Source organism: Dendrobates tinctorius, unplaced genomic scaffold, assembly GCF_039654945.1.
Source record: "Dendrobates tinctorius isolate UK_male_01 unplaced genomic scaffold, ASM3965494v1 ptg000267l, whole genome shotgun sequence".
Taxonomy (NCBI): domain Eukaryota; kingdom Metazoa; phylum Chordata; class Amphibia; order Anura; family Dendrobatidae; genus Dendrobates; species Dendrobates tinctorius.
Window position 1 is genome coordinate 704,189 of NW_027361934.1, and position 23,632 is coordinate 727,820.

At 47.7% G+C, this 23,632-nt stretch overlaps 1 protein-coding gene across 1 annotated transcript; it reads left to right on the top strand.

Moving 5' to 3' along the window:
* Positions 1-403: 403 nt before the first annotated feature.
* On the top strand, positions 404-22,390 carry LCMT1 (leucine carboxyl methyltransferase 1). Its single transcript, XM_073559281.1, has 11 exons — positions 404-557; positions 3,298-3,389; positions 3,958-4,079; positions 5,124-5,200; positions 6,877-6,938; positions 8,708-8,810; positions 9,652-9,772; positions 10,393-10,494; positions 21,040-21,131; positions 21,601-21,698; positions 22,135-22,390. The coding sequence occupies exons 1-11, from the start codon at positions 475-477 to the stop codon at positions 22,155-22,157; spliced, it is 975 nt and encodes a 324-aa protein (XP_073415382.1). The 5' UTR covers positions 404-474; the 3' UTR covers positions 22,158-22,390.
* The last annotated feature ends 1,242 nt before the right edge of the window (positions 22,391-23,632 follow it).

A 23,632-nucleotide genomic window follows, 5' to 3' on the forward strand; every position in this document is an offset into this window, starting at 1 on the left:
CAGACATCCCCCAGCATTGTGCACCCCCCAATCCCACCACAGACATCCCCCCGCATTGTGCACCCCCCAATCCCTCCACAGACATCCCCCAGCATTGTGCACCCCCCAATCCCACCACAGACATCCCCCAGCATTGTGCACCCCCCAATCCCACCACAGACATCCCCCCGCATTGTGCACCCCCCAATCCCACCACAGACATCCCCCCGCATTGTGCACCCCCCAATCCCACCACAGACATCCCCCCGCATTGTGCACCCCCCAATCCCACCACAGACATCCCCCCGCATTGTGCACCCTCACACCCCCATACACTCCGAGGACTCCGCCCCTTTCTCCCCTGCGGTTTCTCATTGGTGGATTGCGGGCTTTGCTCTGGTAGAAACAAGCGATCACGTGACCGCAGATACAAGTAGCGGAAGTGACGTCACGCCCACACGGAGCTCAGCCCATTAACCCCTACAGCTGAGCAAAATGTCCGCCACCGCCGGGCAAGAGTCTGACACCGCGGACGAGGCTGTGAGAGGCACGTGCGATGACGCCTCTATCTGTAAGAGGTGAGGAAGCACCGCAGCCGTCATTACATGTACCTGACGGGGGTCACCGAAGAGCCGCCATAGGATGCGTGAGGGGCCGTCCACACTGCACCCTGCTCGTGATTGCTACCAGAAAACGGAACATGAGCAAGCATGGGAATAGTCCTAACAAAATCTCCTGCCGTTCTGTGTACACAGCTCCCCTGAAGACCTATGTGTCTCCAGTTATGCCGTTCTGTGTATACAGCTCCCCTGAAGACCTATGTGTCTCCAGTTATGCCGTTCTGTGTACACAGCCCCCCTGCAGTCTTATGTGTCTCCAGTTATGCTGTTCTGTGTACACAGCCCCCCTGCAGTCCTATGTGCCTCCAGTTATGCCGTTCTGTGTACACAGCTCCCCTGCAGACCTATGGGCCTCCAGTTATGCCGTTCTGTGTACACAGCTCCCCTGCAGACCTATGGGCCTCCAGTTATGCCGTTCTGTGTACACAGCTCCCCTGCAGACCTATGGGCCTCCAGTTATGCCGTTCTGTGTACACAGCCCCCCTGCAGACCTATGTGTCTCCAGTTATGCCGTTCTGTGTACACAGCTACCCTGCAGACCTATGGCCCTCCAGTTATGCCGTTCTGTGTACACAGCCCCCCTGCTGACCTGTGTGTCTCCTGTTATGCCGTTCTGTGTACACAGCCCCCCTGCAGACCTATGTGTCTCCAGTTATGCGGTTCTGTGTACACAGCTCCCCTGCAGTCCTATGGACCTCCAGTTATGCCGTTCTGTGTACACAGCTCCCCTGCGGACCTATGTGCCTCCATTTATGCCGTTCTGTGTACACAGCCCCCCTGCGGACCTATGTGCCTCCAGTTATGCCGTTCTGTGTACACAGCTCCCCTGCAGTCCTATGTGCCTCCAGTTATGCCGTTCTGTGTACACAGCCCCCTGCAGACCTATGTGTCACCAGTTATGCCGTTCTGTGTACACAGCTCCCCTGCTGACCTATGTGCCTCCAGTTATGCCGTTCTGTGTACACAGCCCCCCTGCAGACCTATGTGTCTCCAGTTATGCCGTTCTGTGTACACAGCTCCCCTGCAGACCTATGGGCCTCCAGTTATGCCGTTCTGTGTACACAGCCCCCCTGCAGACCTATGGGCCTCCAGTTATGCCGTTCTGTGTACACAGCCCCCCTGCAGACCTATGTGTCTCCAGTTATGCCGTTCTGTGTACACAGCCCCCCTGCAGACCTATGTGCCTCCAGTTATGCCGTTCTGTGTACACAGCCCGCTGCAGTCCTATGTGTCTCCAGTTATGCTGTTCTGTGTACACAGCTCCCCTGCAGTCCTATGTGCCTCCAGTTATGCCGTTCTGTGTACACAGCCCCCTGCAGACCTATGTGTCTCCAGTTATGCCGTTCTGTGTACACAGCTCCCCTGCAGTCCTATGTGCCTCCAGTTATGCCGTTCTGTGTACACAGCCCCCCTGCAGTCCTATGTGCCTCCAGTTATGCCGTTCTGTGTACACAGCCCCCCTGCAGACCTATGTGCCTCCAGTTATGCCTTTCTGTGTACACAGCTCCCCTGCAGACCTATGTGTCTCCAGTTATGCTGTTCTGTGTACACAGCTCCCCTGCAGACCTATGTGTCTCCAGTTATGCTGTTCTGTGTACACAGCTCCCCTGCAGACCTATGTGTCTCCAGTAATGCCGTTCTGTGTACACAGCCCCCCTGCAGTCTTATGTGCCTCCAGTTATGCCGTTCTGTGTACACAGCCCCCCTGCAGACCTATGTGTCTCAAGTTATGCCGTTCTGTGTACACAGCCCCCCTGCAGACCTATGTGTCTCCAGTTATGCCGTTCTGCGTACACAGCCCCCCTGCAGACCTATGTGTCTCCAGTTATGCTGTTCTGTGTACACAGCCCCCCTGCAGTCCTATGTGCCTCCAGTTATGCCGTTCTGTGTACACAGCTCCCCTGCAGACCTATGTGTCTCCAGTTATGCCGTTCTGTGTACACAGCCCCCCTGCAGACCTATGTGCCTCCAATATTTATATGTTCACCTTCTGACCCCTGCGGCTCTTGCGCATGTTCTGATTGCCACCCATCAACTTGGTTGCTTTTTAATCTTGTCACATGACCACTGCAGCCAGTCATTGGCTGCTAATTGGTTGCTGTGATCATGTGATGTGTCGGAGGAGAGGGGGCGCACAGGAGCGGTGGGGGGGGGGCAGTGGGTGGACATGTATATTTATTTTGTGATTATTAGAGGCCGCCCTCCCCTCCTCCGGCCTTATAGACCCCCGTCCTTTGCAGGTCAGGAGCCTTTCCTTAGCCCGGTAGATGATGGCAGTCAGGATCCTTTGGGGTCGCCTCTGTTCTGGTGCAATATCCGATAATCGGACTCACAAGAATCCTTTTCCTGCCATTGCCGCCTCTCATCCTCCCGGTCGTGCACTACTAGGAGTGCTGGGGTCGTACTTGGGCTCCTGCTGACTCCCATTACTGATGGCGCCCTGTCAGCTCCAAAACCTCGGCCACCCCACCTCTGTGCACATCTACCTAGTGCGAGGGGCAGCGGCTCCTCAGCTGCAGTGCACCGCCGGCTCCGAGCCCATCCAGAGCTTCTCTTCATGTAAATGGGAAAGTCTTCAGGTGTAATCATTAGTTGTGATCTGTGTGATGGAAGCGGCCAGAAGAAGTGACTGTCTGCAGCGGGAGACGTCTCGGGGACGAGTATTCCCGGCTGCTCATCAGATTTCTTCTGTTTCCAGGTTTGCTGTCAGTGTCGGTTACTGGAAGGATCCGTACATTCAGTATTTTGTGAGACAAGCAAAAGAGCGTAAAGCCCCGGAGATCAATAGAGGCAAGTGTGCGGGGCATCAGTCGGGGGGCGATGGGTGCGGGGCATGAGTCGGGGGGCGAGGCATCAGTCGGGGGGGCGATGGGTGCAGGGCATGAGTCGGGGGGGGGGGGGGGGCGCTGGGTGCGGGGCATGAGTCGGGGGGGGGGGGGGTTGCTGGGTGCGGGGCATCAGTCGGGGGGGGGGCGGTGGGTGCCGGGAATGGGGGGGGGGCGGTGGGTGCGGGTCATGAGTTGGGGGGGCGGTGGGTGCGGGGCATGAGTTGGGGGGGCGGTGGGTGCGGGGCATCTGTCGGGGGGCGGTGGGTGCGGGGCATCTGTCGGGGGGCGGTGGGTGCGGGGCATCTGTCGGGGGGGCGGTGGGTGCGGGGCATCTGTCGGGGGGCGGTGGGTGCGGGGCATCTGTCGGGGGGGCGGTGGGTGCGGGGCATCTGTCGGGGGGGCGGTGGGTTCGGGGCATCTGTCGGGGGGGCGGTGGGTGCGGGGCATCAGCGCTTCTGAGAGGAGAAGGCAGAGAATTGAAGAAACAAACGACCTTTAAACATCTAACTCTCCATCTTGTCATTTTTTAGGTTACTACGCCCGTGTGCAAGGGGTCAATCAGCTGCTGAACGCCTTTCTGAAGAAGATGGAGTGCCGGTGTCAGATAATCAGCCTGGGGGCCGGGCTGGACACCACGTTCTGGAGATTAAAGGTGAGGAGCCTGTGCATCAGATCCTGCAGACAGATCCTCGGGCGTCTCCTGCTTGTTCAGCGTCTTTGCAGAGCGTCGATCCTGTGCCCATCACCTCGGGGCTCTGCGGTTAGCGGGTACACTAGGTACAGATGCCCATACGCCGGGCATTCATACCCCTGGGATAAACCGTGGTATAAATCCCAACCTGTGGCTCTCTGGCCGCCATGAAACTACAACTCCCAGCATGTGCCGACAGCGGGAGAGCTGCAGGCTGAAGGCGATTGCTTTCTGTGGTCCTTCCAACGAGGGAGAAGCGACAATTTATCAGACTCCTGATAACCCTGCACATTGCCTATCTGGCCCTTATCGCTGCTGCAGATATTTGAGATTGGGATGTGATAAAGGCTCCCGGGTTTGTCTGCTAGAATTATTAACTTTAAGGATGAGGTGCGGAGTGGAGGGGGAGTATAAGGATTTTTTTTAAAATTATTCTATATCATTTTGATGGGCTTTTATGCCATCTGCCGCTGTTCTACTAAATTTGTGCACAAGTGAATTAAGAAAAAAAAATCTGCATTTTGGCTAACATGGAGTTTTGTAGAAGTCAGTTCCACTGAAATTCATTGGCTCTCTTCTAAAAATGAAGTATTGATAAAATCTGGTTTTTGAGGTTTTTTTTTCTGGGGTGATCTCATCTCGGACATTAATGGCAGATTTGCAGGATACTGCGCTGTCTTTGAAACGACGACTGTCCCTGCAGGGATCGGCTGCTCAGTGCATGGCGCCTGCGAAGTCCATGGTGCACTCGCTTTGCGTCACTGATATACTTGTCCTAATATCGAGCCCATCTTCATTTTTAGGAAAGGGCAGTGCTGGGCTGAGCTCTTCTGGGGAGATCTTCTTCTTCCCACCATGTTGGTCCAAAGACCTGGGACAACTCCATTGCACCTGTGTGATAAATGTACATTAGAATCGATGACAAGTTCGTTTTTTTTTTTTTTCCCATGATGACATTTCCAGCAATTTTTAACCATTTTTTTTTTTTTTTTTACGTTGTCACAGGATGAAAATATTCTCCCGACGAAGTACTTTGAGATCGACTTCCCCTCGATAGTGGCCAGAAAACTATATAACATAAAGTAAGTCAGCGCATTTGTGAGGCTGAAGTGCAATAATTCAGCAGGAACGTAATGTCTAATGTGCGCGGCTGCTGTCATCCAGGGACAGCACCACACTTATAACCAGGTTGAGTCTGGTATTGCATCTCAATCCTATTCATAAACGCAAATCCCCAGTTTCATAAAGTTGTGTAAAATATAAAGCAAAATACTAAATTCTATATATATTATAGTTATATTTTAATCACAGATCAGAAGGTGAACGTTGGACATTTTTCCTTTTCGTTTGAAAAAAAGAAATTATTTGGAAATTGGTGGCAGCAACGCATTTCACAAAAGTTGTGCCTGGGTCGTGTCCACCATTGTGTTGGGTCCCCTCATCTTACAACAGTCTGGGTATTAAGGAGACAATTCCTGGAGATTTGGGAGAGGATTGTGTCCCATTCTTATCTGATGTTTGATTCTCACTGCTCCACAGTTTGGAGTTTGTGCCCAATTTTTTTTTTTTGTTTAATAATTTTTAAAATATTGAGGCTTGGGCGCTCCCCTCTCCTCTGGGCGCTGGGGCTTGGGCGCTCCCCTCTCCTCTGGGCGCTGGGGCTTGGGCGCTCCCCTCTCCTCTGGGCGCTGGGGCTTGGGCGCTCCCCTCTCCTCTGGGCGCTGGGGCTTGGGCGCTCCCCTCTCCTCTGGGCGCTGGGGCTTGGGCGCTCCCCTCTCCTCTGGGCGCTGGGGCTTGGGCGCTCCCCTCTCCTCTGGGCGCTGGGGCTTGGGCGCTCCCCTCTCCTCTGGGCGCTGGGTGCTGGGGCGCTCCCCTCTCCGCTGGGTGCTGGGGCGCTCCCCTCTGCTTTCTACATCTTTCCAATTTTACTTAGACCGTTTTTCTGAAATTGTTCCTTAATTTTTACACCTCTGACCATCTTTGCTTCTGAGAGACTCTGCCTCTGACAACCTCTTTTTATACACAGTCATGTGACTTTGTTAAAAATTGACCCTCCGACTGTTTTTCTTTAGTACCACTTGCTTTTCTTAACCCCCTTGTAACTTTTCTGGGATGTCGCTGCCATGAAGTTCTAAATGAGTTAATTTCTTCAAATGATATGGAAAAATGTCTAACGATGATCTTCTGATCTGGGTTCTTCTACAAATAAAAATTTGTGGTTTAACAGATTTCCAGATGATTTCATTCCTGTTTTCTTTACATTATTTGGCATCCTTTTCGTAGTGTGAGACCCCTCACTTAGGACCCAGTTTTTGCTGTCCATTTACCCTAACACAGGATACTTATAGTGGTTGTCCTTGCGATTTGTGCCCTATAAGCACTGACTCCTTATAAGGCGTACGACACCAGACTTTTAGTGTTTGTATGAGTTGGCGAATACCTGTTCAACATTCATAGATGTGTGTTTAACTATGGTGGTCCAGGGACCCCCTTAGACCCACAGTGATGTACTGGCTGCTGTGGTTCAATACTAGACAATATGGTAAAAATATGTGATCTTCATTTTTTACTTTCTTGCTGTCACCTAACGCTACATTTTTTTGGCACCATTCGCTCATTTCACCACAGCCGCTATTTCGTTTTGCCAATAAAAACCTCTGGACATAGTTGAAGTCTATATCCAAGTAGTAAAAACAGAGAATGATTTCTTCCCTTGAGTTTATAGATTAACTTTTTATCTTTTTTTTTTTTTTAATAGATCAAAGCCTCCATTGTCCAAGCCAATAATGGAATCACATTCTGGAGAGTCGCTCCTTATAGGTGGGTCTGGGGTCTGCGCAGGGACTTCTGATTCTTCTTCATACCCCTTTCCCATACACATTGGCCGAACGCCAACATCGACATGTTCGGCCGATGGTCTAATGTGTGTGGAGGATCCTGACTGTCCCAGGACGACTGATGTCAGGGAAGATAAGGATCCGGTATCTTCGATTTCAGTCTGACAATCCTTCTGTTCTTGCCGACAAGTCTGGCGATGGATCGCTCTCTCAGAGGACACCGGCACTCTCGGCAGAGTGAGCGCTCCTGTGTAATTATCCCCTATCCATAATGTTTGACCTCTGCTCCATTCAGATGAGGTCTCCGCAGATCGGTAGGGGTCCCAGAAGCGTTTGGTGTTTGTCTCCAGCGATTCGGAAGAGCCGTTGGGTTGTCAGCACCTAATGAAGACCCCATCATCATTACCATTTTGGTTCTCCTGTGAAGTCATAAGAGAGGTTGACTTTCACTTGACACCGCAAGTTTAAGCAATCTAACACCCCTTTTTTGCCAGCTCTGTTGAATTGGTCATTCCAGGACAGGGAGCACGGAGCATGCCTGTCCACCAAAATCCATCAAAAATGACATTGGTGTGTATGTCAGAATTGCTACTCCAGTCCCAGACTGTAGTAACATTTTTGCCGCAGCACATGGAGGCGCACGCCACTTAGAAGAGGCGCTGAATTCATTATGTGACATGCACCTCTTGATGAGTTTGGCACCTTCTTTTTAAACAAGACTGGCATATCGCAATGATCGGTCTGGGTGCATTGGCCCCTCGGTGGTCTCCTGTTTTGAGTTGGTAGAAATTTGCAATTTGAGTCTCGCGGCCGTGTGCTGCTGGTACGTTGTGGTGTAATGCAGAGAGCGGGGGGTCGTAAGTTTCCCCCACCTTCTGTCAGGTCCTTCTTGTAATGTATAAAAGCCAAACCCGGCCTTGATTGTGGGGGTCCTGCCGCTGGGACCCCCACCGGTAATCAGAATCGGCCATTTTTTTAATCCTCGTCAGAAGGAAGCAGCGGTCTCTTGCTCATCCGCCGCTCCGTTCATTCGAGAGCACTGCGCTCTTTTTCCAGAAGCGAATGAATGGAGCGGCGATCGGGCGTGCGCACCGCCACCCCTATGCTAAAAGTGCCCCAATAAGTGCAAGGGCACCCACCGATGAATGTGATCACTTAGCAGAGGTTGTTTTCACCAGACAGCCCCTATAAGTCTCCTCACACCCCCCCTCCCCAATACAAGTTCTCATTGTCAGCATTTATCATTTATTTATCTTCCTATATTGACACATCATAAAACAGTACTAGCAAGGGAAAGCTGCAAATAGTTGGTGAGAGCGAGCACTTTGTCCCCTCCGTGTACCCCTGCATTTTAACCCTTAGGTATAAGTCCAGAAAGCTTGGATCGTGGCCTGTGCACTAATGCCAGACTCTTATATGGCCTAAAGGGAATGGGAGAAAACAGAGACTCATTGGAAGTCGTCCTATTAATGGGGTTTGTTTAAACTTTGCTGTTAGATTAGTGGGGTCCGCACCTCCAGGAACCCTGCGGCACAAAGAAGGGGGTTGTGAAGCTCCAGCAGGTTTAGAAATGAATGGTGCTACTTTCCTGCGTGTTCAGCAGTCCCTCGATGAGGTTGATCATCAGAGAGTCGGGGTGCAGGTCTTACGGAGGGATCTATGATATTGGGGCGCAATCACAGAACCATGTAGAAATCCCCATGTCCAGGCTGTGCCGCTTTCTGAGACATTATTGTTTGCCTCTTCCCATAGATTCCCACAGCCTGGACTCCTCGCACTATTCCATCATCGGCGCAGACCTGAGACACCTGAAGGACCTGGAGGACAAGCTAAAGAAATTTGGCATGGACCCACAGTAAGGTGTCGGTTTATCCTGATTACGTTGATTTTACACGATAAATATTTGGGTATTTTTGTTTCCTCCTCCTATATAAATTGTCGTCTCTGTCGCTCTGCATGTCTTACTTGCAGTGTTGTATATAGAAGAGAAGTGGACCATCGCAAAGATAAAGGCTGTGTACACCATTTTTGGCTATTTTTATTAAATGCATGCTTTTTAACCTAAAAGTAACTTACGTACTTGGCTTAACTTAACATTCTTGCAGCGCTCTGCTTCTGCAGCTTCTATGTATTACGGTACACATTGAGCTGCAGAATACAGTTCAAAGCCAGATTTGTCAGAGAACGAGATCACTTTCTTGGAGTGATCATCCAAGATCAATTCTGATCACAAGAAGGTTGCTTGACTTAGAATTGATAAATTGAGGTTCGATGATCACTCAGGAGACCAAACTGAGCTGTGAACCGCATTCAGCAGCTTGTAATGCACTGTGATGCATAGCAGCTGCAGACGCTAGACGGTGCAACATATTTTTTATCCAACCAAGTTACAAAAGTGATTTTTAATTTGGGTTAGTTTAAAATGAAGAACTCTTAATGGGTTCTCTTCTGGTGCTGGTTCCTGATATTCTTATGGAGAGGAGGAAGATTCAGCAATCCTGGTATGGGGGAATGGGGGCAGCCTTAGTTTATACTCTTCACAGGCGCTGTAGTGTTATACACTCTTTTGACTTGGAGCAATAACTTACTGTATGTAGAATACTTTTTACTCCAGTTACTTTTTGCATTTAGGGTCTTTGTACTTGCGCTGGGTGATGTTGGGTTCAGTCCGTTCTCACGTTCTCTTTGATTTCCAGATTGCCGACTCTTCTCGTGGCCGAGTGCGTGTTGGTTTATATGACTCCGGAGCAGTCTGGAAGTTTGTTGAAGTGGGCTGCAGGCACGTTCCCCACCGCCATGTTTATTAATTATGAACAGGTAACCTGATCACAGGTGCTGAAGCAGAGGTGCACATGCTGGACCGTCGCTCCATTCATTGTCTATGGGACTGAGGGAAGCGTCCAAGTTCTGTTTTTAGCGATCCCATAGACAATGAATGGAGAGGAGGCTGAGTATTCGCACCTTTGCTCCATTCAGGATGGGGCTGCAGAATTTTCAGGAACCCTAGTCTGAAGAACTGTGGGGGTCCTAGCGGTCAGACCCTCAGCAGTTGGCAAGTTACCCCCGAACAGGCAGTTGCTCAATCTAGCACAGAAAAGTCGCAGATCGCTCCTGCTCGAGATTCAGCCACTTCTGCTGACATCACGATGACAGGGCAGCGGCTTCTCATCTGCTCTGATCTGTTGACAAGACGCGACTGTCGACATCAGCCTGATTGATAGCTGGCTCCCCCCGCTTCTTATCTGCGGAGGCCGAGCTTTGACAAAGGTTCTTCTGCAGGGAGAAAATGGCCATAACTGTCTCATTGATGGTCTGGTCTAATAGCCCGGATCGATGAACGCTCTCTTCACAACCTGCGAACGCTCCATGATTATTAGTTAGCAGTAAGAGGAAGGTGATGAGGACGCGTCCCTCACCCTCTGCTCCAATATTCACAGGTGAACATGGCGGACCGTTTTGGACAGATTATGGTGGAGAATCTGCAGAGGAGACAGTGTAACCTGGCCGGGGTAGAGGCCTGTCGCTCACTCCAGTCACAGGTCAGAAGCCGCTCGTTATACAATGTGAGGTCCTGATATCAGTCATAATACATCACTAATGTGTTAACTATCTGCTCTGCGCCACTAAATGGGCCTTGGCGACATCGATCAGTATTGAGGCCTCTTTATTTAGTTATTCCATACTGTACATCATTCTTACATAATGAGATAGACACATTCCCATCGTGTTCACATTCCACCTGTACGTTATCAGGCAAACCTACTGGTTCATACTGGTTTTTAGTGTCTTATTAATGGCAGTAGTTTGTAAAGTTGGGATGATATTTCTCCAACTGTCCCTCCTATTATAACTACTATAATACTGCCCCCTACGTACAAGAATATAACTACTATAATACTGCCTCCTATGTGCAAGAATATAACTACTATAATACTGCTCATATGTACAGGAATATAACTACTATAATACTGCTCATATGTACAGGAATATAACTACTATAATACTGCTCATATGTACAGGAATATAACTACTATAATACTGCTCCCCATGTACAAGAATATAACTACTATAATACTGCCCCCTGTGTACAAGAATGTAACTACTATAATACTGCTCCCTATATACAAGAATATAAATACTATCATACTGCCCCCTGTGTACAAGAATGTAACTACTATAATACTGCTTCTATGTACAAGAATATAACTACTATAATACTGCCCCCTATGTACAGGAATATAACTACTATAATACTGTCCCTATGTACAAGAATATAACTACTATAATACTGTACCTATGTACAAGAATATAACTACTATAATACTGCCCCCTATGTACAAGAATATAGCTACTATAATACTGCCTCCTATGTACAGGAATATAACTACTATAATACTGCCCCTATATACAAGAATATAAATACTATCATACTGCCCCCTATGTACAGGAATATAACTACTATAATACTGCCCCTATGTACAAGAATATAACTACTATAATACTGTCCCTATGTACAAGAATATAACTACTATAATACTGTCCCTATGTACAAGAATATAACTACTATAATACTGCCCCCTATGTACAAGAATATAGCTACTATAATACTGCCTCCTATGTACAGGAATATAACTACTATAATACTGTCCCTATGTACAAGAATATAACTACTATAATACTGCCCCCTATGTACAAGAATATAGCTACTATAATACTGTCCCTATGTACAAGAATATAACTACTATAATACTGTCCCTATGTACAAGAATATAACTACTATAATACTGCTCATATGTACAGGAATATAACTACTATAATACTGCTCATATGTACAGGAATATAACTACTATAATACTGCTCCCCATGTACAAGAATATAACTACTATAATACTGCCCCCTGTGTACAAGAATGTAACTACTATAATACTGCTCCCTATATACAAGAATATAAATACTATCATACTGCCCCCTGTGTACAAGAATGTAACTACTATAATACTGCTTCTATGTACAAGAATATAACTACTATAATACTGCCCCTATATACAAGAATATAAATACTATCATACTGCCCCCTGTGTACAAGAATGTAACTAGTATAATACTGCCCCTATGTACAGGAATATAACTACTATAATATTGCCCCTATGTACAGGAATATAGCTATTATAATACTGCTCCCTATGTACAAGAATATAACTACTATAATACTGCCCCTATATACAAGAATATAACTACTATAATACTGCCCCTATGTACTGGAATATAACTACTATAATAATACTGCCCCTATGTACAGGAATATAACTACTATAATACTGCTCGTATGTACAGGAATATAACTACTATAATACTGCCCCTATGTACTGGAATATAACTACTATAATAATACTGCCCCTATGTACAGGAATATAACTACTATAATACTGCTCATATGTACAGGAATATAACTACTATAATACTGCCCCTATGTACTGGAATATTACTATAATACTGCCCCTATGTACAAGAATATAACTACTATAATACTGCCCCTATGTACAAGAATATAACTACTATAATACTGCTCCTATATACAAGAATATAACTACTATAATACTGCCCCCTATGTACAAGAATATAACTACTATAATACTGCCCCTATGTACAAGAATATAACTACTATAATACTGCCCCTATGTACAGGAATATAACTACTATAATACTGCTCCTATGTACAGGAATATAACTACTATAATACTGCCCCTGTGTACAGGAATATAACTACTATAATAATACTGCCCCCTATGTACAGGAATATAACTACTATAATACTGCCCCTATGTACTGGAATATTACTATAATACTGCTCCTATGTACAAGAATATAACTACTATAATACTGCCCCCTATGTACAAGAATATAACTACTATAATACTGCCCCTATGTACAAGAATATAACTACTATAATACTGCTCCTATATACAAGAATATAACTACTATAATACTGCCCCCTATGTACAAGAATATAACTACTATAATACTGCCCCTATGTACAAGAATATAACTACTATAATACTGCCCCTATGTACAGGAATATAACTACTATAATACTGCTCCTATGTACAGGAATATAACTACTATAATACTGCCCCTGTGTACAGGAATATAACTACTATAATAATACTGCCCCCTATGTACAAGAATATAACTACTATAATACTGCTCCTATGTACAGGAATATAACTACTATAATAATACTGCCCCCTATGTACAGGAATATAACTACTATAATACTGCCCCTGTGTACAGGAATATAACTACTATAATAATACTGCCCCCTATGTACAAGAATATAACTACTATAATACTGCTCCTATGTACAAGAATATAGCTACTATAATACTGCTCCCTATGTACAAGAATATAACTGCTATAATACTGCCCCTATGTACAAGAATATAACTACTATAATACTGCTCCTATATACAAGAATATAACTACTATAATACTGCCCCCTATGTACAGGAATAGAACTACTATAATACTGCCCCCTATGTACAGGAATATAGCTATTATAATACTGCCCCATGTATAAGAATGTTATCTGGAGAAAACTATGATCAGTGCGATTAGTTGCTGATATGAAGGGTTTTTTTTGCTGCTTCGTTAGGACAGAGGTGTAATTGTCTCATTAATCATTTATCACTATAGATATTAGTGACTGGAGTTCAGTTTGCTGAGTACAAAAAGTGAATCGATCAGCTGATGGAACCTTCTAATAAGTGACTTGTACTTATGTGCGATAAGATATCGGTAAACTAGGGAATCCATCCCGTACGTGCTGATCTACAGATATCTGCGTGTTGTGTGTCACCTCCTATGATGGGGCCATTCCAGCAGGTGGACGCCCCAACCCCCGACTCCCCTCTGACATATCATAAATATGTCATAATTGTGCCAGACGGGAAATATCCCTTTAAGGCTACTTTCACACATCAGGTTTTCGGCGTCAGGCGCGATCCGGCGTCGTGCCGGAACGCCGGATCCGGCAAATGTTTAGTAAAACCGGATGTGACGGATCCGGTTTTCTGCCGGATCCGTCTTTTTCTTGACAGACAAAACCGGATCCGTCTCATCCGGTTCATCCGTTTTTCTATCCGTTTTTCGACGGATTACGCCGGATCCGGTTTTTAAAATTGACCCTTGTGGCCTTCCGAACGGGATTGGCTACTGGAAAACTATATATAGCATGTTCCTACAGCCCTTCTTTGACAGGTTGTAGAGGAGAAAGTGCAGGTTGGAGAGAAGAGCAAGTTACTGGCGAAGATGGATGTTGTGATTGGAAATATTTTGAAGAATTTGGCGGATTTTACAGCGGAGGCGAATCGTTTGAGGGTGATTGTTCTGGAGAAGGAGAGAGCGAGACAGCAGCGCATCAGGCATCGTAGACGACGTTTGTGGATCCACCCCATCACAGCCAAGAGAATGACGCGTGGGGTCTATTCTACACTATGCATGGACCTTCGACGAAACCCGGATAAATTTTTTGGATATGTTAGGATGAAAATGGAGAATTTTGATTACTTGGTGGAGCGCATTGCACACCTCATAAGAAAAGCGGACACCTATTGCCACTTCTCTGTTTCACCCGCAGAGCGTCTGATGGTGACTTTAAGGTAAGCCACATTTATTGGATGTGCTCGCATCAGAGCACACTTTCACTGCAATCTTGTTGGTGGTAGTTTGTATCTCCAAGTGTTAGGTCAGTTTTGGTATGTAATGCTGTGATTTAAAACTAATTTATTGTTTAATTCCCCACAGATTTCTTGCAACTGGAGAATCACTTTCGTCACTGCATTTCCAGTACAGACTCGGGATTTCCATCATATCTGGAATTGTGAAGTACACATGCCGTGCACTGTGGGACTCCTTAGGCCTCTTTCACACTTCCGTTTTTACAATCAGTCACAATCCGCCAGGTTTTGAAAAAAAACGGATCCTCAATTTTTTTTTTTGAGGATCCGTTTTTTTCCCATTGACTTGCATTAATGGCGGATTGTGACGGATTGCTGTCCGTTGCATCCGTTTTTTGTGAGGATCCGCCAAAAGTTGCTGTCCGTCACCATCCTCAAAAATCTCTCTCCCTCTCTCCCTCTCTCCCTCTCTCCCTCTCTCCCTCTCTCCCTCTCTCCCTCTCTCCCTCTCTCCCTCTCTCCCTCTCTCCCTCTCTCCCTCTCTCCCTCTCTCCCTCTCTCCCTCTCTCCCTCTCTCCCTCTCTCCCTCTCTCCCTCTCTCCCTCTCTCCCTCTCTCCCTCTCTCCCTCTCTCCCTCTCTCCCTCTCTCCCTCTCTCTCTCTCTCTCTCCCCCTCCCTCCCTCCCTCTCTCTCCCTCTCTCTCTCCCCCTCCCTCCCTCCCTCTCTCTCCCTCTCTCTCTCCCCCTCCCTCCCTCCCTCTCTCTCCCTCTCTCTCCCTCTCTCTCCCCGGCCAGCGATTCCTCAGTTTAGAACGGATACGCTTGTCCGCCTTTTTGGCGGATTATAACTGATGCAAAAAACTGAAGTGTGAAAGAGGCCTTAGCTGAAGAGTTTTTACCAGAGCCCACAACAGAGAGGTGGATTGAAATTGCTGACAAGTTTCAACAGATATGTCAGTTTCCCAACTGCTTGGGCGCTGTGGACGGGAAACATATCCGCATTGTAAAGCCAGCTGGATCGGGATCGGAATATTTCAATTACAAGAAATATTTTTCAATTGTCCTCATGGCCATCGCTGACGCGGAATACAAATTTATTGCGGTTGATATTGGGGCCTATGGCCGCTCCAATGACTCTCAAGTTTTCAAACTGTCTGCCATGGGGCGTAAACTGTATGGAAACACCTTCCAGTTCCCACCACCTAGACCGCTGCCGCAAACATCTGGTCCACCTATGCCATTTGTCTGTGTAGGGGATGAAGCCTTCCAGCTGTCAGAACACCTTTTGAAACCGTACTCTAGCAGAGGATTGACAAGACCAAAACGCATTTTTAATTACCGCCTCACAAGAGCAAGAAGAATGGTTGAATGTACCTTTGGTATTCTGACAGCCAAATGGCGGGTCCTATTGACTGCGATCAACCTCAAGACAGAAACTGTGGACGAGGTGATCAAAGTGTGCGTGGTACTCCACAATTTTGTTATATGCAAGGAACCCATTTCCATTGAGGACACCTCTGAAGAAACCACCTTGCAAGATTACCATGACATTACCACTAGAAGTTCTGTGACGGTTTCAGTAATGAGGGACAATTTTGCACTATACTTTATGTCACCTCAAGGCAGAGTACACTGGCAGGATGACAGAGTGTGAAAGATTTGTGCCCAACCAAACGTGTACCTTCTGTACCAACAGTATATACCTTTGCCAACCAAAGTTGGCTATCTTGTCATGGTCTCTATTTTTACCTTTAGGCCACAGGTGTGTACCTGGTTGTGTTTTATGCAAAGTATTTCACCTTGTAACAAAAGTTGTGTACATTGTTAGGAAATCACCAACAATAAACACAACTTTTTAGGTGAAATACTTTGCTTCAAACACAACCAGGAACACAACTGTGGCAAAAAGCTAAAATTTACCCACAGTTATATACCTGGTTTTGAATACCATTTCACCTTTTAAATACCCTGTATTTAACCTTTTTCGCCGCAGAAAGAAATGACAGACAACCAGTGTAAAATAATTTAACTTTTATTGAAAAATGTTTTTTTTAGTAAACTTTTTTAAAATTTTAATAAACATGTTTAATAAAAATTTGAAACTATAAAACTGAAACCATAAAACTGGTCATTTTTATTTAAAAACACACATTATAATTCTGTGTAGTGTGTGGTGGAAATACTGCTGTAGGGGCTGCGGGACACTTCGACACTGGGAGTGTGGAGAGAGGACTGGGATCGTTGTGGGGAAGGAACAGTTAGAGGTGAAGGTGTGGAAAAAACTACAGAATGGGTGGACATGTGGGAAGCAGAAGAGGTGGTGGGTGGTGGAGTGGAGGGTTGGGCAGGGACTGTAGGAGCAGATGATGTTGATGGCAAGTTGTATGGGGAAGGAGTTTGGTACGGGGCAGGTTGCTGGAAGTGGGGAGATGTCTGGTACGGGGCAGGTTGCTGGAAGTGGGGAGATGTCTGGTACGAGGCAGGTTGCTGGAAGTGGGGAGATGTCTGGTACGAGGCAGGTTGCTGGAAGTGGGGAGATGTCTGGTACGGGGCAGGTTGCTGGAAGTGGGGAGATGTCTGGTACGGGGCAGGTTGCTGGAAGTGGGGAGATGTCTGGTACGGGGCAGGTTGCTGGAAGTGGGGAGATGTCTGGTACGGGGCAGGTTGCTGGAAGTGGGGAGATGTCTGGTACGGGGCAGGTTGCTGGAAGTGGGGAGATGTCTGGTACGGGGCAGGTTGCTGGAAGTGGGGAGATGTCTGGTACGGGGCAGGTTGCTGGAAGTGGGGAGATGTCTGGTACGGGGCAGGTTGCTGGAAGTGGGGAGATGTCTGGTACGGGGCAGGTTGCTGGAAGTGGGGAGATGTCTGGTACGGGGCAGGTTGCTGGAAGTGGGGAGATGTCTGGTACGGGGCAGGTTGCTGGAAGTGGGGAGATGTCTGGTACGGGGCAGGTTGCTGGAAGTGGGGAGATGTCTGGTACGGGGCAGGTTGCTGGAAGTGGGGAGATGTCTGGTACGGGGCAGGTTGCTGGAAGTGGGGAGATGTCTGGTACGGGGCAGGTTGCTGGAAGTGGGGAGATGTCTGGTACGGGGCAGGTTGCTGGAAGTGGGGAGATGTCTGGTACGAGGCAGGTTGCTGGAAGTGGGGAGATGTCTGGTACGGGGCAGGTTGCTGGAAGTGGGGAGATGTCTGGTACGGGGCAGGTTGCTGGAAGTGGGGAGATGTCTGGTACGGGGCAGGTTGCTGGAAGTGGGGAGATGTCTGGTACGGGGCAGGTTGCTGGAAGTGGGGAGATGTCTGGTACGGGGCAGGTTGCTGGAAGTGGGGAGATGTCTGGTACGGGGCAGGTTGCTGGAAGTGGGGAGATGTCTGGTACGGGGCAGGTTGCTGGAAGTGGGGAGATGTCTGGTACGGGGCAGGTTGCTGGAAGTGGGGAGATGTCTGGTACGGGGCAGGTTGCTGGAAGTGGGGAGATGTCTGGTACGGGGCAGGTTGCTGGAAGTGGGGAGATGTCTGGTACTGTGGAGGTTGCTGGTGCTGGGGAGGTGGCTGGTGCTGGGGAGGTGGCTGGTGCTGGGGAGGTGGCTGGTGCTGGGGAGGTGGCTGGTGCTGGGGAGGTGGCTGGTGCTGGGGAGGTGGCTGGTGCTGGGGAGGTGGATGGTATGTAATAGGAGGGGGAGGATGGAAAGTGGCTGGAGGTGGATGGTATGTAATAGGAGGGGGAGGATGGAAAGTGGCTGGAGGGGGTGTAGATGTAATAGGAGGGGGAGGATGGAAAGTGGCTGGAGGGGGTGTAGATGTAATAGGAGGGGGAGGATGGAAAGTGGCTGGAGGGGGTGCAGGTGGAGGAACTACTGTGGTGGGAGGAGGAGGAGGAGGTTGGGAGGTAACTTGCTGGAGAGCAGCGTGGCATGAATGCATTACATGCATCTGCTGGGCAGGAGAGAGCGTTTCCATGCGCTCCACAACAGACCTGAAAAAGGTGTGGTTTGGCGAAGATCTTCTGAATGCATGGTTTGCAGAAGTGTCTTCACCTCCAGAATGCTGGAGTTGATCTGCTGATAGCCTGCGGAGATTTGCTCTGACAAGACTTTTAGACAGTTCTGGAAAGATGCATTCAGATGCAAGAACTCTGGCGCATAACTCTTTTCCTGACCCCTCTGCCGCTGCCTCCCAGTACCCGCAGGTGTACTAGAGGTGGCAGGGGCAGAAGGGTGGGGTAAAGGGAAAGCGATCTCCTCACCAGCAGCTTCATGTAATGTAGGCGGCCACGATGCTCCTGTGCTGGTGGATGGGACAGATGGGTCGAATGTGTGGGAAGGCTGGGAAGGTGCAGATGTACCGGGGCGGTCGAAGTGTCCCTCGGTGCCGGTCTCCTCAGGGATCGCCTCAGAAGGGTCCAATCGTGCAGGCTCCCGAGTGCTGCTCACCGTGCTGTGGAATAAAGAGAAAAAAAAACAATTAAAATACTGACATGGTATGGCCCTGGCTGAAAAAAAAATTTACATCTAACATTTTTTTTCACATGTGGTGTGTAATATTTACCTTCTGGTGAGCATTGTTTCCCGGAGGAACGACAGGGCTTGTGCGTACTTGTACTTGCTCCTGCGTCCTCCAGATCCACTCGGGGCCCGCATCTCTTTATTGAACTCCTTCTTGAAACGATCCCTCACAGACCGCCACCGATTCACAATTCTGTTCCCTGAAACGAGAAAGGAGTGGTTAGTATACAACATCAGTGTTTCCCAAACTCCAGTCCTCATGGTCCCCAGGGGTCATGTTTTCAGGATTTCCAAAGTAAATAGAAATCCTGAACACATGATCCGTGGGGACCACGAGGACTGGAGTTCGGGAAACACTGGTTTACATCAAGCAACCGGTACTGTATATACTTACGCTCTGTAATCTGGGCCCGAGCATCGAGGTCCTCCCAGCGGCCCACAAGGAGAGAACAGATTTCCTCCCAGAGTCGTCGGGTAACGATAAGGTCAGCGTGGCGGCGGTCAGCCATATTCCAGAGCGGCTCCCTTTCTCTGACGAGATCGATGAGGCGGTCCACATCAATCCCTCCATCCTCACCGTCAGAGTCGGGAGCACGCTGTGAAGGCTGTTAAAGAAAAAGACAAAAATAACATAATTAGCCTCCACAAAAGAAATTGAAATAAAAAGTGCAAAAAACAAAGCAAAAATATTTATACTTACACGCTGGTGACCGCCGCGTTGCTGTCGCCGACGACCCTGGGAGGCACTGCGAGGACCTCTTGGCCGAGCACCAGATTGGGAAGACTAGAGAAGAAAACAAAAAATGTTATGTCTTTGGATGTAGGCATTTGTTTGCTGTGTGTGGTCTGCAGAACATTGTTTTCTATGTGTTGTGTGTAGTGTGATGTTGTGTTTCTGCGTTTGATGCAAAAAACTTACCAATTGTGAGCCCACTCCAGGTGTCTGTCCACCCCTTCCTTCTTCTTCTGGGAGCTCCTCTTCATCTTGTGATTCCTGTTTTGAAATAAAAGGCAATGAATAGACATATATTACAGAGATGATGGATTTTGGAAATAAAAACTTACCGTCAAACGCTGACGATGCGAGGGAGGGCTCCCAGAAGAAGATGTGCTGTCTTCCTGGTGGCCACACTCCATGCCTGTGGGTGGTGTTCCAGCTGCTGCCATTGCTGCTGCTGCTGCATCTATTGGGCGGCTGTTGAATAAAGAGAAACAAAGGGCCAATGAATATCTTGATATTCAATAGCCCTAGTTTGGAGGAATGGGGGATTTGATAATTACCGTCTCTCCTCTGCTGCTGGTCTCCCCTCCTCAGCATGTTCCATTTGCTGCTCCATTTGGGGTGGTGGTGGTGCGGATGGTGCTGCAGTGGTCTCCTGCCTTCTCCTGCGCCTGGTTGCTGTCTTGGGTGGCATGTTGGTAGTGGCTGTGGGTCCCACTGTCTTGCTTTTATATATGTCTTGTGGGCAGAGCTACTGAGCATGCTCAGACTAAAAAACCGGATCCGGCCGCCGGATCAGGCTTTCGCCGGATCCGGCGCATTGCGGCGCTCATAGGCTTTCATTGTGTGAAAAAGCCGGACGCGCCGGATCCGGCGTGTCCGGCTTTTTCGCCGGAGACAAAAAACGTTACAGTAGACGTTTTTTCCAGACGCCGGATCGCGACACATTGCCGGATCCGGCGATAACCGGATGAAACGCATGGCCATCCGGCGCGATCCGGCGCAAATGCAAGTCAATGGGGGGGAAACCGGATCCGGCATTGCATTTCGCCGGATCCGGTTTCTGTCAAAAGCGCCGGATCGCGCCTGACGGCGAAAACCTGATGTGTGAAAGAGGCCTAAGACTGAGCACCGATCCCATTCATGCCAATTATTTCTAACTTTTTGGAACTTTTTTCTTTTGCAGATAGAGAGGTTGCTCTCTAATGGCTGGGAGGCGGCCGATGCCTGGGACATGATTAAAGTGTACGCTAGTCTGCCCCGAGCCGATCTGATGCGGTGAGTAACTCAAAGGATGCAAAATGCAAGTTCCCCCGGCATTTGTTGCTTTGCCTTGGATTTGGAAAAGTGGTAAAACCCTTAGAAAATGACTCAATGTTTTTGTGTTGCGTGCATTTTACATTATTTAATTTTCCTCCTATTGAAACCTTTATTAAAAAAAATTTTAAAAAAAATCTTCGCAGCGGCCACTTTTCTAAAAGCTTACGGCTCCTCCTTCCTTCACAATGACTTTTGCACACGCTCATTAGATGCTTCAATACAAAAGATAGTCGGGAGCCGTCCAATGTGGCTAATGTAAGGGTGAAATGGAATATTAGAGTTTAAAAAGAAAATCCCTCAGTGGCCGGTGTGAAAATTGCAGGATTTTAATATAGATTCTGTTATTTTGAGGGGGGGAGGGGGCAAAAAAGATTGAACCTTCTGGATCATCGTCCATCGGTCACATTATCTTCTTGTTTATCCACAGAATTGAGAAACTGGAATTTTTGGACGAAAAGGAATTATTGGAACAACTGCTCCTCCATTACTGCATCAGCTGGGCCACTAAAGATTCCCTAAACCTAGGTACTCCCATCGCTGGGACTTCATTGTAGCTAGAACTAATTTTATGTATGTGCCGTTTGACAGATGAGACGTGTATTGGCTATATCTAGCAATTTGGAAAGGTAAAAGGGATGGACTTAAAGGGGTCCCTGATCCATACTGTGGCTTCACACAATGTACAGGAAGGTGGATGGAGACATGTAGGGAAGGCAACTAAGTGGACAGATGTAAGAAAAAGTTATTAAAAAAAGGTTAATAGAAGTCGGGGAGGAGGGAGATGCAGCTGCAGTTATCTCTGTGTGAACCTTCCTGCTGTGAGAGGGGAGAGGGAGCTGCAGGAAGTATCACACACATGTCGAGCTGCTGTCTGTGCAAGAGGAGGAGGAAGATGATCTCGATGATGATGATGATGATTTCAATCACGAAGATGATTTAATTCCCACTTTATCCACTTCAGGTCTTTCAGAAATTCTGTTTTGATGACGCACTGACCCCACAGATGCCGCTACCGCCACGATAGATCCCGACCGCTCACATCACCTGAACTCTTTTACAAAAAAAAAAAAATCCTCCAGTGCTGAGGAAACATTCTCCATTTTTTAGCGGAGGAAGAGACTTGATGGTCTGATCACACGAACGGACGCCGGCGCTCATGTTTTAAATAAATGATGACTCTCCGTGGTTTAAACAATAAAGGGTTAAATTATTTCTCACGATGTGTGCACTGCGCAGACTCCGCTCGCTTGTTTATATGTTGATAAGAGATTTTTTTTTTTTTATTATTTTTTTTATGACGAGGATCTATCACTTAGTACAAGGTTTGGTTTCCTGTAATAGCTGAAGTGGTGTTTTTCCTTTCACACTTCATGGTTTATTTGTTTGCATAAGACAATAATATGTGAGGCTGGAAAAAAGTAGACAAGTCGGCCTCTAGAGAAGTTTGAGCACCCTTGGAGCTTTGTGTGCTCAGATAACTTTGACCAAGGTTTCAGACCTTACAGGGAGTCTGTCACCCCATTTTTGGACTGCCGGCACCGCCATCAGGGGCTTATCTCCAGCATTCTGTAATGCTGTAGATGTGCCCCCCCTTCCCCGATGTAACCTGAAAGATATGAAAAACAAGTTAGATTATACTCACCGGGGGGCGGTCTGGTCTTGGTCTGATGGGTGTCGCGGTCTGGCGCCTCCCATCTTGTAGCAGTGACTTCCTCTTTGCTTTCCGGCGCAGGCGTATGTTACCTATCTGACCTGGTCTGGCGCCTGCGCACTGCAGTAATCTGCTCTGCCCGCAACAGGGCAGAGCAGTGCGCCAGCGCAGGACTTAGGACGGGAAGCAAAGAAGAGGACATCACTGTTAAAAGATGGGAGGCGCCGGACCGTAACGCTACACCCATTGGACCATAACCGGACCCGGACCGCCCCTGGGTGAGTATAATATAACTCCTTTTTCTTATCTTTCAGGTTACATCGGGGGCTTATCTACAGCATTACAGAATGCTGTAGATAAGCCCCTGATGTCGGCGGCGGCAGCTGATAGTCCAAAAATGGGGTGACAGATTCCCTTTAATTAGCCTGTTAGGGTTATGGCTTGTTCATCATCATCGTTAGGAAAAGCCACGTGAAGTAAATTTCCCAGCTTTATAAAAAATCCAGCCTCATCTAAGCTTGTGCCAAAAAGCAGCAGGCATGGGTTCTTCTAAGTTGTTGCCTAGTACTCTGAAAATGGTTCAGGCCCAGAATGCAGGAGAAAAAGATAGCAAAGCGTTTTCAAGTTGTTCTTTCCTCACTTCGAAATGTAATTGAGAAATGGCAGTTCCCAGGAACCGTGGAGGTCAAGATAAGGTCTGAAAAACCAAGACAAATTTCAGTGAGAGCTGCTGTAGGAGTGTCAGATAAAGTGAATCAGAATCCCCGTGTGACTGCAAAAGACCTTCAGAAAGATTTATCAGACTCTG